The sequence below is a fragment of the Rattus norvegicus genome, chromosome 3, assembly GCF_021556685.1.
Source record: "Rattus norvegicus strain SHRSP/BbbUtx chromosome 3, alternate assembly SHRSP_T2T, whole genome shotgun sequence".
Lineage (NCBI taxonomy): Eukaryota > Metazoa > Chordata > Mammalia > Rodentia > Muridae > Rattus > Rattus norvegicus.
The window spans coordinates 126,556,241-126,571,823 of record NC_141536.1 but is presented as its reverse complement, the minus strand read 5'-3'; the positions used below and the strand labels follow the sequence as shown (position 1 = coordinate 126,571,823).

Here is a 15,583-nt window from a genome sequence, read left to right as displayed (position 1 = left end):
CTTTCCTGGCTTCCCATCCATAAGCCCCCATTCTATTCACCTTCCCCCTTCTTCTATGAGGCTGTCCCCCCCCAACCACCTGCCCTTCTGCCTCCCCACCCTACCATTCCCTTACAATGGGGGGAACAAGCCTTGGCAGGACCAAGGGCTTCTCCTCCCATCGGTGCCCAACAAGTCCATCCTCTGCTACATATGCCAGCTGGAGCCATGGGTCTGTCCATATGTAGTCTTTGGGTAGTGGTTTAGTCCCTGGAAGTTCTGGTTGGTTGGTATTGTTGTTCTTATGGGGTTGAATTAGAGTAAGCATTGAAGGAGCTGAAGGGGCTTGCAACTCCATTTTCCTTTTACATTATCTCTTCCACAACTCATAAAGAAGTGAACTGTAGGCCTTCTTCAGTGTAACTTTGCTTCTGTTTCTTGAATTCAAAATAAATTAAATTGAATGTCCATCTCTGATAGCTATTCAATTCTCTAAAGTTCATCTCATCTTTCTTTTGTCTGTTTGCCCATTCTAGACATGCCCTGGAGATCCTATTTACTTCTTTGGCTTTGGTACAGATGGCTAGGATGAAGACTCATAGAGGATGCCACAGATTTACCTTGAGAGTTTTCTCCTGACGTCTATCTTTATATATTTAGCAGCCAATTCTTTAAATAAAACTTGGAAACAAAGACTCAGCCACTTTGCACTTCTAATAATCTTTCTTCTCTATCTCCCATCTGAGTAAATGATGACACATGCACAGCCGCCCACACCAAAACCAGGGGTGCAGTCTTTATCTCCCTGTTTCTCCAAGAGGCCAACTGTTGTGGCACTTTTTCAACATTTCTTAGCTTTATCTTTTATCACTGCCCTGTTTTCATTACCTGGGTCCTAGCCTCACTGTCTCACCTAGAGATATTTTTGTACCTCTGTCCTCTTTCTGCATTCCATTCTTCATAGTGCAGAGAGAATAATCTTTCTAAATCTACAAATCTACATTCTTCTGCATCTATCAATATTTTCTCATTTTTCTTATAATAAACATTCATGGATTATAAAATAATTAGAGTCTGACTCTACTTGACTTTCACATGGACTTTGTCTTCATACTCAAGCACTGGAGTTCCTTGATTTTTTGATTATCCTCTTATCCCTGGGTCATCTTGTATCACTATCCCTTTTTTTAAAGAATATCTACCCTTTGCCTTACCTCTTACTGGTCTATGTTCATAATTTAATTTTGTTCATCCCAGGATCCTTTTCTCAGCAACACGTTTAAGTCAGGCAGTCTTAAAATCTCTCCTAGTGCCCTCTACTTATTTATCTGGCTTCTTATCAGCATCCTATTTTATGGTTAGCTCTTTGAAGGGGAGGGTTATGTCTGTCCTAATAGTTTTCTATTCTTAGATTGTACCCAAAGAGTAATATATCTCTCGACATAAATCAGAGATGTCTCTCCTTGTAGTATATGATGATCAACACAAGAAAGACCTTCAGCTAGTCAAGATGCAGAGGAAGAGAGGCTGAAGAATGCTCAACACTAAATGGAGCACTGATATAGGGACCCTCTCCTCTCAAGACTTAGGGATCACTGGGGAGGAAGAATCCTAAATAAACAAACAAAAACAAGGGAAGTGTATAACTACAAGAAGACAGTGCCTTCCACACACAGTAGGGAGTGACATGTATGATGTCACACCATGCACAAGGCCCATACAACATCAAGACAGACCAAATTCCAGCACTGAGAGGGAATGTGGGGATGAAGTCACACTAGTGCTGAGGAACTACTGGTTATTTATAGTTTGTGGAAGGTGGAAAGTCAGATGATTTTAAGAGCACACATCTTCTGGTAAGTTGACCATGATAAATTTCCATGTGTAAAAGGCCACACATCCAAGATTATTTGGGCATCACAAATTGCACTTGAGGGGTTAAGTGGGGACAGGGGGTGGCACACAAACATTGTGTGGGTAAGGGAGGGTTGTGGAAGTGAAAAGAAATGTTGGAGGCTGTGAATATGATCAAGACGTGTATCAATTTCCCAAAGAACTAATTATATATACATACAGGGTAGATCTTTGATTACCTTTACATTTATTTTCTAGCTCAGTAAAGAAAAAAGGCAATATGGATACTTTAAAAATAGCCGTGTAACTGGTTCTAAATGCGGTGACTTGATCATTACTATGTGTGTCAGCCAGTGCTAATGGGAAATTTAGTGTGTGGAGGTCAGGGATGCTGCTTGAATTCCTTCAATGTACAGGGCTTTCCAGAGGAATCATCTAATGAGTCGTACCAGTAGTGAAAATGTTGAGAAATCCTGTTCTACATGAAATTAAAATGTCACATTTCACCAAGGTACACATTTTTATTTTGGAATAGACCACAAAGATATTGAATCTAGAAAAGCAGAGCAGAATTCCTCCCCGGTGTTCTTGCTTCCACTGCTGTCTTTCTCATTGGTTCAGGATTAAAATGATCTTTTATCATACAGGTTATGGAAATATTGTCTAAGTTAAATGTGATAATGAACAAGAAAACTTAAACTCTGTACCTGATAATTAATAGTATTTCAATAAATGTTTGTAACAAACAAACAAAAAGGCCACAAATACATCAGAGACCACGTAGTAAGTGGAGATGAATGGACTTTCTGGTGAATGGTTTCTGGACATATCCTTGTTTCTAGGGTCTGTGCCTGAATCACTATTTGAGAGGGGTAGACACTGACACAGACCTGGGGATGCAAGCATACTTACTTTTTGTTCTTCTCGCTCTACAGCTGCGTTGCATTTTTCTATTCCCCAGTTTCTCATGAAGTCTCTGAGATAGCCGAACAGCATGCCAATTCCATATCCCATGTATGTGAAAACGAAGACATAAAGTGGTGGCTCTGGGTAGGGCTTAAAGACAAGTTTATCGTCCTCCTCTGCCTTCCTATTTTGCTGAAAACACAAAGAAAATCTAAGATCAGCAGTTTCTCATTGAACGTATACTTGTATTCTTAAACTTTTGGCTTTAAAATCTAAAGAACTCATTAAAGTGTATTAAAGCTGTTTGAAAGATATTGAAATCTGATCATTGAGAAGGAAAAACAGCAACACATATTTACTTTACAATAACTTGGTGAAAAGTTATTGAAGAATGGATGCTTTTAAGATTCCAAAATGGAGCTCCATGAATTCTTTCAAGATTGTGAGCTCAGGCTCATTGCCTAACCCAAATCTTTTAAGTACATGACAGGAACAATCAGCACTTTGCACTTTTGTGACGTAGGGATGCATGATCAGTGTCTCCCTTGAAACACTAACTCTGAACCCTGCTATCAATTTGTATTTTTCCATAGAAAGTTCAACAAACAGGCAGCAAGATCATTCTAGTAAAATCATCTCCTGCTATTTCAGGTTGAAAAGAAACATGCTCTTATTTTATCTTTGTATGTTGTACAGTTTATTAGGAAAGCTAAGTTTAAATGTGTCTGTGAACCAAACAAAAAAATCTTTCTCTTTTAGAAATTAATGTCACAGTGGATAGACATTTAGCAACAAACTGTACTAATTCTTGTCACATTGACTTGCTCACACTAGCTCCATTAATATTTGCTTTATAGATTAATAGAAAAAATATTTCATATAGTTTTAATATTATGTTATTTCACTGGAAATATACAAATGATTTCTTAACAGATGGAATATTCCTATATTAAATTAAACTCAGTAAAACCACTTAGGAAGGGTTTTCTTTTTCCTTAGTGAGTATGGAGAGAGCATAGTTATCTTGTGTGTAGTGTGCACAAGGCCGTGGAATAAAGGCCCTCGGTGTTCATGTATACACACACACACACACACACACACACACACACACACGCGCGCACGCGCACTCACACACACACACATACACACATGCAGAGAAACATGGGGGAAGGGAGGAAGGGAGGAAGAGAGAAAGAGAGAGGGGGGGGAGAGAGAGAAAGATCTAAAATCAATGAAAAGTTGCTTTTAAGATGAGGTAGCCCATGGATGGAACATGGCACACATTCAATTATGTTGCTATATCAGGCCTTAAGAAGGAGAATGCATTTGACGATGAATAGCAAAGGAAAGGTTCAGGCCTTATTCACTCTACTGGTAGGAAGCTTAGCTATGAAATCCATTCTGGGGTGGTAAAATGCCAATGGAATTCAGAAGGCTAGAGGTAAAATGATGCTCACTGTCCTGGAGTGGAATGCAAGCAGGCTTTGCATATTATCATCAAGAACTGTCACTGATGAGCTTATGAACTTTCCTAAGTGATGACAGAGAGATTATCTCTGTGTATATTGCAGCAGTTAAATGATTTCTGAGCAGAAAAACAAATCACTGTGAATGACACGGAGGACAAAACTCTGTCAAAGTGTTCTGCATTCATTATAGGAGCTGGTTTGTGCGTGCGTGCGTGCGTGCGTGCGTGTGTGTGTGTGTGTGTGTGTGTGTGTGTGTGTGTGTGGTGTGTCTCCATCTTCCTAATAATATCATGGGAACTCCATGGTAAAAATAAACAAAGAAATACAAATTTACAAATTTACAGTGTTTGGAAATTTTATGAACAGTAATATGATGTAGTATTTGTTCAATACTACATACCCTCAAAGAGCAATGAAAGTCTCTGGTAATAAGCCATAACCTACTTCTTCCAGCTTCTTCACTCAGAAACACAAGAAAGTTTCCTCAGGAGTGGGTGTGGCTATAAAGATGGGGCTTCTCCTTACTTCAGGTTGAAGGTGGCCTGAGGAGATGTGAGCTTTCACATCAAGCTCCAGTGCTGCTGTGTAAAGGCTAACTTTCATGCAACTGTGACTAAGAGATAGGGAGATGTTTTTCTCCACTGACTATTCACCATCAGGAAGGAGACTGCACTCAGCTTGGCAGGGAGTACCTCAGCCCCAGTTCTCCTTACCCTAATTTGCACGGTAGAAGAGAAAAGCCAAGATCTCTAAAGGTTACCGTGCCACCCAGAGTCCAGTTTATGAAACACAGACACACAGGAACTATTCTGCAGCTGGCTATGAAACAATGACCTACTGAGGAGGAGAGTTTGATCATAAAAATGCAAAATGTCAAAGCATTCAATACTTTAAATCCTTGACGTTATTTGAAAGCAGGGGAATTCGGGACTTATGTAAATGAATGTGTATGTGTAAGTGTATGTGTATGTGTATGTATGTATATGTCCTAAAAGAAAAATAAGGAATGCTTCTGTGATTTGAAGCATAGACGACAGCAGTGGCTCTACAAATTTCAGGTTAAACTGTAGTCAGGGTCAGTTTTCCAGAGAAGCAAAGAAGTACACAACTAACAAGAGCCCTTTTGGGGTCGGACCAAACCTCAAAGACTGGCTTCAAAAATACATCCATGAAAGTGATTTTGATTGAGTTGGGTTATGGGACAGCTTGTGCCTTGTTGGGGTAACAGGCAATAAAATAACTGCCTTGTAAGTATGGGACGAGCAGCTAAGAGTGATGAATATCAAGGCTGGTAGCTTACCAGAGTGACTAGGAAAGATGACATATAGGAGAGTCCTGCTGTAACTACTGTCATTCCAATGCTGATATGAGCAAACATGAGCAGTTTTATAGCTTTGTGTTCTGATACCACAGATCTTATGGAAGTAGTTCAGGGAAGCCACCAGAGCAAACAAACTCACAGACATAGATAAACATACACAAAGACTCACACAGACACATACGCACAAAGATACACGTGTAGTCACACAGATGTACACACAAAGACACATACATAGAGATACATCTACATAAATTCTTGGTCAGAGGATACAGCAATATATTATTATTATTATTATTATTATTATTACTGTTGTTGTTGTTGTTGTTTTAAATGTTAGTAAAAAAATAAACCCAGGAGCTATCTAAACAAATAGGAAAACATAACCTATTCAAAGAGTAAGAGAGAGCTGGCAAGAGAAACTGCCCTTGGGAATGACCCAAAACTTGGCCTTAGCAAAGACACATGAACGTTAGAAGAAAAATAAAGCTCTTTCAGATAAAAGCAAATGACTTTGGACAGTAATTTAAAACCAACTCCAAAAAGAAAAAAAAACAGAGAGCAAAGGCAAATGTCAGTATACGATTATGAACATATGTACATATTACAAATAGGTTCAAAATGCAAAAAGTAAAGGTGGCTTGGAGAGATGGCTTAGTGGTTAAGAGCATTGGCTGCTCTTCCAGAGGACCCAGGTTCAATTCCCAGCACACCCATGGCAGCTCACAACTGTCTGTAACTCCTGTTCTGGAGGATCTGACAGCATCACACAGACATACATGTAGTCAAAGCACCAGTGCACATAAAATAAAAATAAATAAATTACAAAATGCCAAAAAGACATTTTTGAAAGAGATAGATAGTCATGGTAGCAGTATTTTACCAAATAAAAGACTCGAAGAGAAATGCAGGATAAGATAGTGGAAATTTTGGGCATGCTGACACATACCTGAAACCCAGAAAATGGGAAATGGAGGCAGAAGGACCATGAATTCAAGGCTACTGTGAGTAACAAAGGGATATTCTTTCAGAGGGGTGTGAAATAATTGAACTAGAAAATTGGCTTGGAGACTCTGAAGTTTATTTAAATTGGAAGTCAAAAGGGTCAGAAAATGTTAGGATTTATACAATCCAAAGCTCCCAAATGCAGACATAAAGAAAAAGAAAAGAAAATGACTAGGGTCACTTGGAAAAAGTGTGAGATAGCACTTAAAACAGAAACAGTTACTTAAGCTGAGAGGAAAGAAAGGAGATAGAAAAATTCTAGTAAAACATTATAGGAATATTTGCTGGAAGCTCTTGCAATGTTTCTGATGTGAAGTGATTACATATTTAGATGCTTATTTTTATCTAAAATACGATATAAGGCAAATAGATCCACTGCCATCAATGTGATAGTAAAACTGTGGATGATAAAGACAAAGAGCAGGAAAAAGCAACTCATCCTACCCTAGTGACGGCGGTGATGTGGGTGGCTCTCCCTTAGCACACATGATGGTGTCCAGAAGGACACATATTCTAAATGTAGAGAGATCAGTAATTGTGGATTGGGAAAAAAATCAGGATTGAAAAGTTACTGTAAAATAATGATGTTACAAGAAAAACAATAACTGAGAGAATTTATGAGTAAAAGAAAATGAATGCAAAATAAAGGTACTGTGAAAGTAATGATAACTTGGAGAATTTATGAACGGAAGAAAGCTCTTAGGAAAATAATCCAAAGAAAATTCTTCAGTCTAAAAGTCTCAAACAGCAGTTCAAATACGATCATCTCCCCTCCCAAGAAGAAAGGAAGACTTTATTATACAATCATCAGAATATAATGTGTATGTTTCTTTTTTCTAGCAAATAAGTTTAAAAGATATTGTATAATATAATATGTGAAGGTTTATTATTGATGGTGTTGATGGACACATACTAAATAATGGCATAAAATACTTAGATATGAATGAATCTACATTAGAGTAAGGAAAGGAATTGAGATAGCAGTGAGATCCCACAGAAACTGATGAATAGAACAAGAAATGATAAATGAGTTTCAACAAAATTAACACTTCTCTGGCCCTCTTGCTCTGTCCATTTATCTGGACATATACATGCGTGCATATATTAATGGTACATATGAATCATTTAGTTTGCATACTTTCCTTTAGCCTCCTTAAAAAGACATAGTTATTTAATGTAAATAAGTATGATACTTATAAATTTGTAAGATATATGGATACAACATTAGAACAATAAAAGCACAAAAAGAAGGAATAATGTATTGAGAAGATATTTCTGTAGCTCAATGGGTTTTTCTATGTATAAAAATAAAGTATATATCAACAATGTATATTTATGACATATATTGCATACATATAGTTATACACCCATATATATATATATATATATATATATATATATATGAGTATTGTGTCTTGAATCTAGCAGCTTATGCACAGCAGACAAGTGCTCTACCACAGAGCAGCATAACCAGCTCTGTATATTTATGTTATGTACCAAAGAAACTATGAAGAGAATCCAAGAATAAAAAAAATCATTAAAGTTATAAAAATATTATACTAGAGCATTCACTGAATCCAAAGAAAGTGTGAAAGTTAGACCAGATAAAAGATACCCAGAAAGCAAAGCCAAGACAAAGAAAACAGAAAACCTGGCAGCTGTCAACCCATGATTCTTTTCACATAGCAAACATGAATGGAGGAAGCACTCCCATCAAGTGACAAAGTGTCGAGCTGCATAAAAGCAAAGCGAAATCTAGCTATTCACTCTTTAGATAAAAGTTCATTGAAATGTACAGACTTTGGGTTAGGTTAATTTTGGTGTGTGATGTTTACTTTATATTCAAGTTATGTTTTTAAAATAAAGTTTACTTAAAACCCACATGTGGCTCACAAACATCTGTAATGAGATCTGATGCCCTCTTCTGGTGTGTCTGAAGACAGCTACAGTGTACTCACATACATAAAATAAATAAATCTTTTAATTAAAATAAAGACTAACTTTTATTAAATTTGATAAATGATTTAGAAATATTTTACTATTATTGTCAGTGTGGTAAAGACTATTCACTTTCTTTTCCAGCTCCCCATGGCAATTTTACATTTTCATATCTCTTGCAGACAAATATGGCTAAGTTCTAGTTAACATAAAGTACGTAGTAAAACGAAGTGCTATTTCTTTACTTAGCCTATCCAATATTCCTTAGTTTATCCTTATTTTAATGTTACTAGCCGAGGTCACTTCTGAAGACATATTTCAAAATTGCAGAACATTGCAATTCTTAAGAAACTGGGTGGAGTAGTTGAGTCTTTTATGAGTGTGGAAAAAGTTTTCATTGAGTGGCATCAATGAAGTTTGGTGGCTTATACAGTAAGAAATCAGTATCTTTGTAAATGTAAAAACATGAAAAATGTCATTGGAATTCTGTTTTTTTTTTCATGGTTAAGATAAAAGCTCAGATACAGAGCATGGCTAGCTCATGTAAATTCCTCAAAAATTTCATTTTGGTTTTTAAAAATTAAATACAAAAGTTTAAAACACTGAAATGTTGCCAACTGTAATTCATTCCTTCTCCTTGCTTTCCTCTCCTGAAGCATGGGTAAAATTCAATTTCTTAATCAACTAAACTTTGCTTGGGTTTATGGTTAGAAACACCATAGGGCAGCACTCGCCTATGCCTGTAACGTTTTTAATCCTAGCACTGAGGAGGCAGAGCCATGCAGATCTCTGGGAGTGCCAGGTGAACTTTGTCTACAGAGTAAGTTATCAGACATCCAAGGTTTTGTCAAGAAACCTTGTCTCAAAAAAATAAAAAATGGAGGAAAAAAAGGAAAAGAAAGTTTCAGAACTTTGAGAATGAAGTTACCCTCTCAGAGAAATACCTATATCATCAACTATAATTGAAATATAAAGTTTATTTTTACCTAATAAGAGAAGTTGAGGGCTTCTGGTTTTCATCTGTGCTCTACGTTCACAGGCTTACAGGCTCACAGGCTCACCCGAGGGACAAACTCTAGTCAGAGACAGCAGAGCTGGCTCACACCAGAGATAACCAGATGGCAAGACATCATCAGAACCCAGTTCTCACACCACAGCAAGACCTGGATACTCCAACATACATGAAAAGCAAGATTCTGGCTTAAAATCACACCTCACGATGATGATAAAGGACTTTAAGAAGGACATAAATAGAGGAAGGCAACTGATTTATTTGAGTTAATTTTATACCCAGCCACTTTGCTGAAGTTGTTTATCAGCTTTAGTAGTTCTCTGGTGGAACTTTTGGGATCACTTAAATATACTATCATGTCATCTGCAAATAGTGATATTTTGACCTCTTCTTTTCCGGTCTGTATCCCCTTGATCTCCTTTTGTTGTCTGATTGCTCTGGCTAGAACTTCAAGAACTATATTGAATAAGTAGGGAGAGAGTGGGCAGCCTTGTCTAGTCCCTGATTTTAGTGGGATTGCTTCAAGTTTCTCTCCATTTAGTTTAATGTTAGCAACTGGTTTGCTGTATATGGCTTTTACTATGTTTAGGTATGGGCCTTGAATTCCTATTCTTTCCAGGACTTTTATCATGAAGGGGTGTTGAATTTTGTCAAATGCTTTCTCAGCATCTAATGAAATGATCATGTGGTTCTGTTCTTTCAGTTTGTTTATATAATGGATCATGTTGATGGTTTTCCGTATATTAAACCATCCCTGCATGCCTGGGATGAAGCCTACTTGATCATGGTGGATGATTGTTTTGATGTGCTCTTGAATTCGGTTTGCCAGAATTTTATTGAGTATTTTTGCATCGATATTCATAAGGGAAATTGGTCTGAAGTTCTCTTTCTTTGTTGTGTCTTTGTGTGGTTTAGGTATAAGAGTAATTGTGGCTTCGTAGAAGGAATTCGGTAGTGCTCCATCTGTTTCAATTTTGTGGAATAGTTTGGATAATATTGGTATGAGGTCTTCTATGAAGGTTTGATAGAATTCTGCACTAAACCCGTCTGGACCTGGGCTCTTTTTGGTTGGGAGACCTTTAATGACTGCTTCTATTTCCTTAGGAGTTATGGGGTTGTTTAACTGGTTTATCTGTTCCTGATTTAACTTCGATACCTGGTATCTGTCTAGGAAATTGTCCATTTCCTGAAGATTTTCAAGTTTTGTTGAATATAGGTTTTTATAGTAAGATCTGATGATTTTTTGAATTTCCTCTGAATCTGTAGTTATGTCTCCCTTTTCATTTCTGATTTTGTTAATTTGGACGCACTCTCTGTGTCCTCTCGTTAGTCTGGCTAAGGGTTTATCTATCTTGTTGATTTTCTCAAAGAACCAACTTTTGGTTCTGTTGATTCTTTCTATGGTCCTTTTTGTTTCTACTTGGTTGATTTCAGCTCTGAGTTTGATTATTTCCTGCCTTCTACTCCTCCTGGGTGTATTTGCTTCTTTTTGTTCTAGAGCTTTTAGGTGTGCTGTCAAGCTGCTGACATATGCTCTTTCCTGTTTCTTTCTGCAGGCACTCAGCGCTATGAGTTTTCCTCTTAGCACAGCTTTCATTGTGTCCCATAAGTTTGGGTATGTTGTATCTTCATTTTCATTAAATTCTAAAAAGTTTTTAATTTCTTTCTTTATTTCTTCCTTGACCAGGTTATCATTGAGTAGAGCATTGTTCAATTTCCACGTATATGTGGGCATTCTTCCCTTATTGTTATTGAAGACCAGTTTTAGGCCGTGGTGGTCTGATAGCACGCATGGGATTATTTCTATCTTTCTGTACCTGTTGAGGCCCATTTTTTGACCAATTATATGGTCAATTTTGGAGAAAGTACCATGAGGAGCTGAGAAGAAGGTATATCCTTTTGCTTTAGGATAGAATGTTCTATAAATATCCGTTAAGTCCATTTGGCTCATGACTTCTCTTAGTCTGTCAACATCACTGTTTAATTTCTGTTTCCATGATCTGTCCATTGATGAGAGTGGGGTGTTGAAACCTCCGACTATTATTGTGTGAGGTGCACTGTGTGTTTTGAGCTTTAGTAAGGTTTCTTTTACGTATGTAGGTGCCCTTGTATTTGGGGCATAGATATTTAGGATTGAGAGTTCATCTTGGTGGATTTTTCCTTTGATGAATATGAAGTGTCCTTCCTTATCTTTTTTGATGACTTTTAGTAGGAAATTGATTTTATTTGATATTAGAATGGCTACTCCAGCTTGCTTCTTCTGACCATTTGCTTGGAAAGTTGTTTTCCAGCCTTTCACTCTGAGGTAGTGTCTGTCTTTGTCTCTGAGGTGTGTTTCCTGTAGGCAGCAGAATGCAGGGTCCTCATTGTGTATCCAGTTTGTTAATCTATGTCTTTTTAATGGGGAGTTGAGGCCATTGATATTGAGAGATATTAAGGAATAGTGATTATTGCTTCCCGTTATATTCATATTTGGATGTGAGGTTATGTTTGTGTGTTTTCATTCTCTTTGTTTTGTTGCCAAGACGATTAGTTTCTTGCTTCTTCTAGGGTATAGCTTGCCTCCTTATGTTGGGCTTTACCATTTATTATCCTTTGTAGTGCTGGATTTGTGGAAAGATATTGTGTAAATTTGGTTTTGTCATGGAATGTCTTGGTTTCTCCATCAATGTTAATTGAGAGTTTTGCTGGATACAGTAACCTGGGCTGGCAGATGTGTTCTCTTAGGGTCTGTATAACATCAGTCCAGGATCTTCTGGCCTTCATAGTTTCTGGCGAGAAGTCTGGTGTGATTCTGATAGGTCTCCCTTTATATGTTACTTGACCTTTTTCCCTTACTGCTTTTAATATTCTTTCTTTATTTTGTGCGTTTGGTGTTTTGACAATTATGTGACGGGAGGTGTTTCTTTTCTGGTCCAATCTATTTGGAGTTCTGTTGGCTTCTTGCATGTTTATGAGTATCTCTTTTTTTAGGTTAGGGAAGTTTTCTTCTATGATTTTGTTGAAGATATTTCCTGGTCCTTTGAGCTGGGAGTCTTCACTCTCTTCTATACCTATTATCCTTAGGTTTGATCTTCTCATTGAGTCCTGGATTTCCTGTATGTTTTGGACCAGTAGCTTTTTCCGCTTTACATTATCTTTGACAGTTGAGTCAATGATTTCTATGGAATCTTCTGCTCCTGAGATTCTCTCTTCCATCTCGTGTATTCTGTTGGTGAAGCTTGTATCTACAGCTCCTTGTCTCTTCTTTTGGTTTTCTATATCCAGGGTTGTTTCCATGTGTTCTTTCTTGATTGCTTCTATTTCCATTTTTAATTCCTTCAACTGTTTGATTGTGTTTTCCTGGAATTCTTTCAGGGATTTTTGTGTCTCCTCTCTATGGGCTTCTACTTGTTTATTTATGTTTTCCTGGAATTCTTTCAGGGATTTTTGCGATTCTTTCAGGCATTTTTGCGATTCCTCTCTGTAGGCTTCTACTTGTTCTCTAAGGGAGTTCTTCACGTCTTTCTTGAAGTCCTCCAGCATCATGATCAAAAATGATTTTGGTACTAGATCTTGCTTTTCTGGTGTGTTTGGATATTCCATGTTTGTTTTGATGGGAGAATTGGGCTCCGATGGTGCCATGTAGTCTTGGTTTCTGTTGCTTGGGTTCCTGCGCTTGCCTCTCGCCATCAGATTATCTCTAGTGTTACTTTGAAGGAGCCAAAACCATCCAATGGAAAAAAGATAGCATTTTCAGCAAATGGTGCTGGTTCAACTGGAGGGCAACATGTAGAAGAATGCAGATCGATCCATGCTTATCACCCTGTACAAAGCTTAAGTCCAAGTGGATCAAGGACCTCCACATCAAACCAGACACACTCAAACTAATAGAAGAAAAACTATGGAAGCATCTAGAACACATGGGCACTGGAAAAAATTTCCTGAACAAAACACCAATGGCTTATGCTCTAAGATCAAGAATCGACAAATGGGATCTCATAAAACTGCAAAGCTTTTGTAAGGCAAAGGACACTGTGGTTAGGACAAAACGGCAACCAACAGATTGGGAAAAGATCTTTACCAATCCTACAACAGATAGAGGCCTTATATCCAAAATATACAAAGAACTCAAGAAGTTAGACCGCAGGGAAACAAATAACCCTATTAAAAAATGGGCTTCAGAGCTAAACAAAGAATTCACAGCTGAGGAATGCCGAATGGCTGAGAAACACCTAAAGAAATGTTCAACATCTTTAGTCATAAGGGAAATGCAAATCAAAACAATCCTGAGATTTCACCTCACACCAGTGAGAATGGCTAAGATCAAAAACTCAGGTGACAGCAGATGCTGGCGAGGATGTGGAGAAAGAGGAACACTCCTCCATTGTTGGTGGGATTGCAGACTGGTAAAACCATTCTGCAAATCAGTCTGGAGGTTCCTCAGAAAATTGGACATTGAACTGCCTGAGGATCCAGCTATACCTTTCTTGGGCATATACCCAAAAGATGCCTCAACATATAAAAGAGACACGTGCTCCACTATGTTCATCGCAGCCTTATTTATAATAGCCAGAAGCTGGAAAGAACCCAGATGCCCTTCAACAGAGGAATGGATACAGAAAATGTGGTACATCTACACAATGGAATATTACTCAGCTATCAAAAACAACGACTTTATGAAATTCGTAGGCAAATGGTTGGAACTGGAAAACATCATCCTGAGTGAGCTAACCCAATCACAGAAAGACATACATGGTATGCACTCATTGATAAGTGGCTATTAGCCCAAATGCTTGAATTACCCTAGATCGCTAGAACAAACGAAACTCAAGACGGATGATCAAAATGTGAATGCTTCACTCCTTCTTTAAATGAGGAAAAAGAATACCCTTGGCAGGGAAGGGAGAGGCAAAGATTAAAACAGAGACTGAAGGAACACCCATTCAGAGCCTGCCCCACATGTGGCCCATACATATACAGCCACCCAATTAGACAAGATGGATGAAGCAAAGAAGTGCAGACCGACAGGAGCCGGATGTAGATCGCTCCTGAGAGACACAGCCAGAATACAGCAAATACAGAGGCGAATGCCAGCAGCAAACCACTGAACTGAGAATAGGTCCCCCGTTGAAGGAATCAGAGAAAGAACTGGAAGAGCTTGAAGGGGCTCGAGACCCCAAAAGTACAACAATGTCAAGCAACTAGAGCTTCCAGGGACTAAGCCTCTACCTAAAGACTATACATGGACTGACCCTGGACTCTGACCCCATAGGTAGCAATCAATATCCTAGTAAGAGCACCAGTGGAAGGGGAAGCCCTGGGTCCTGCTAAGACTGAACCCCCAGTGAAGTAGACTATGGGGGGAGGGCGGCAATGGGGGGAGGGTTGGGAGGGGAACACCCATCAGGAAGGGGAGGGGGGAGGGGGATGTTTGTCCGGAAACCGGGAAAGGGAATAACACTTGAAATGTATATAATAAATACTCAAGTTAATAAAAAAAAAAGAAGGACATAAATAAATCACTTAAAGAAATACAGGAGAACATAGGCAAACAGGTGAAAGAATTGAACAAAACCATCCAGGATCTAAAAATGAAAATAGAAACAATAAAAATATTACAAAGGGAGACAACCTTGGAGATAGAAAAATCTAAGAAAGAGATCAGGAGTCATAAATGCAAGCATCACTAACAGAATACAAGAGAAAAAAAAAGAGAATCACAGGTATAGAAGATACCATAGAAAACATTGTCACAACAGTCAAAGAAAATTCAAAAAGCTCCTAACTCAAAATACCCAAGAAATCCAAGACACAATAAAAAGGACAAACCCAAAAATAACAGGTATAGAAGAGAGTGAAGATTCCCAACTCAAAGGGCCAAAACCTCTTCAACAAAATTATGTAAGAAAACTTTTCTAACCTAAAAAAAGATGCCCATAAACATACAAGAAGCCCACAGAACCCCAAATAAATGGACCAGAAAAATCTCCTCCTGTCACATAATAATCAAAACACCAAATGCACAGAACAAAAAAGAATTTTAAAAGCAGTAAGGGGAAAATGTCAAGTAATATATGAAGTCAGACCTATCAGAATTACACCAGACTTCTCAACAGAGAT

General features: G+C 38.0%; 1 protein-coding gene across 1 annotated transcript in view; it reads right to left on the bottom strand.

Moving 5' to 3' along the window:
• The window catches only part of Sptlc3 (serine palmitoyltransferase, long chain base subunit 3), a 128,632-nt gene that overhangs the window by 89,789 nt on the left and 23,260 nt on the right, over positions 1-15,583 (bottom strand). The window contains 1 exon segment of the mRNA NM_001106517.1: positions 2,746-2,931. Within this exon segment, the coding sequence (NP_001099987.1) occupies positions 2,746-2,931 (186 nt within the window).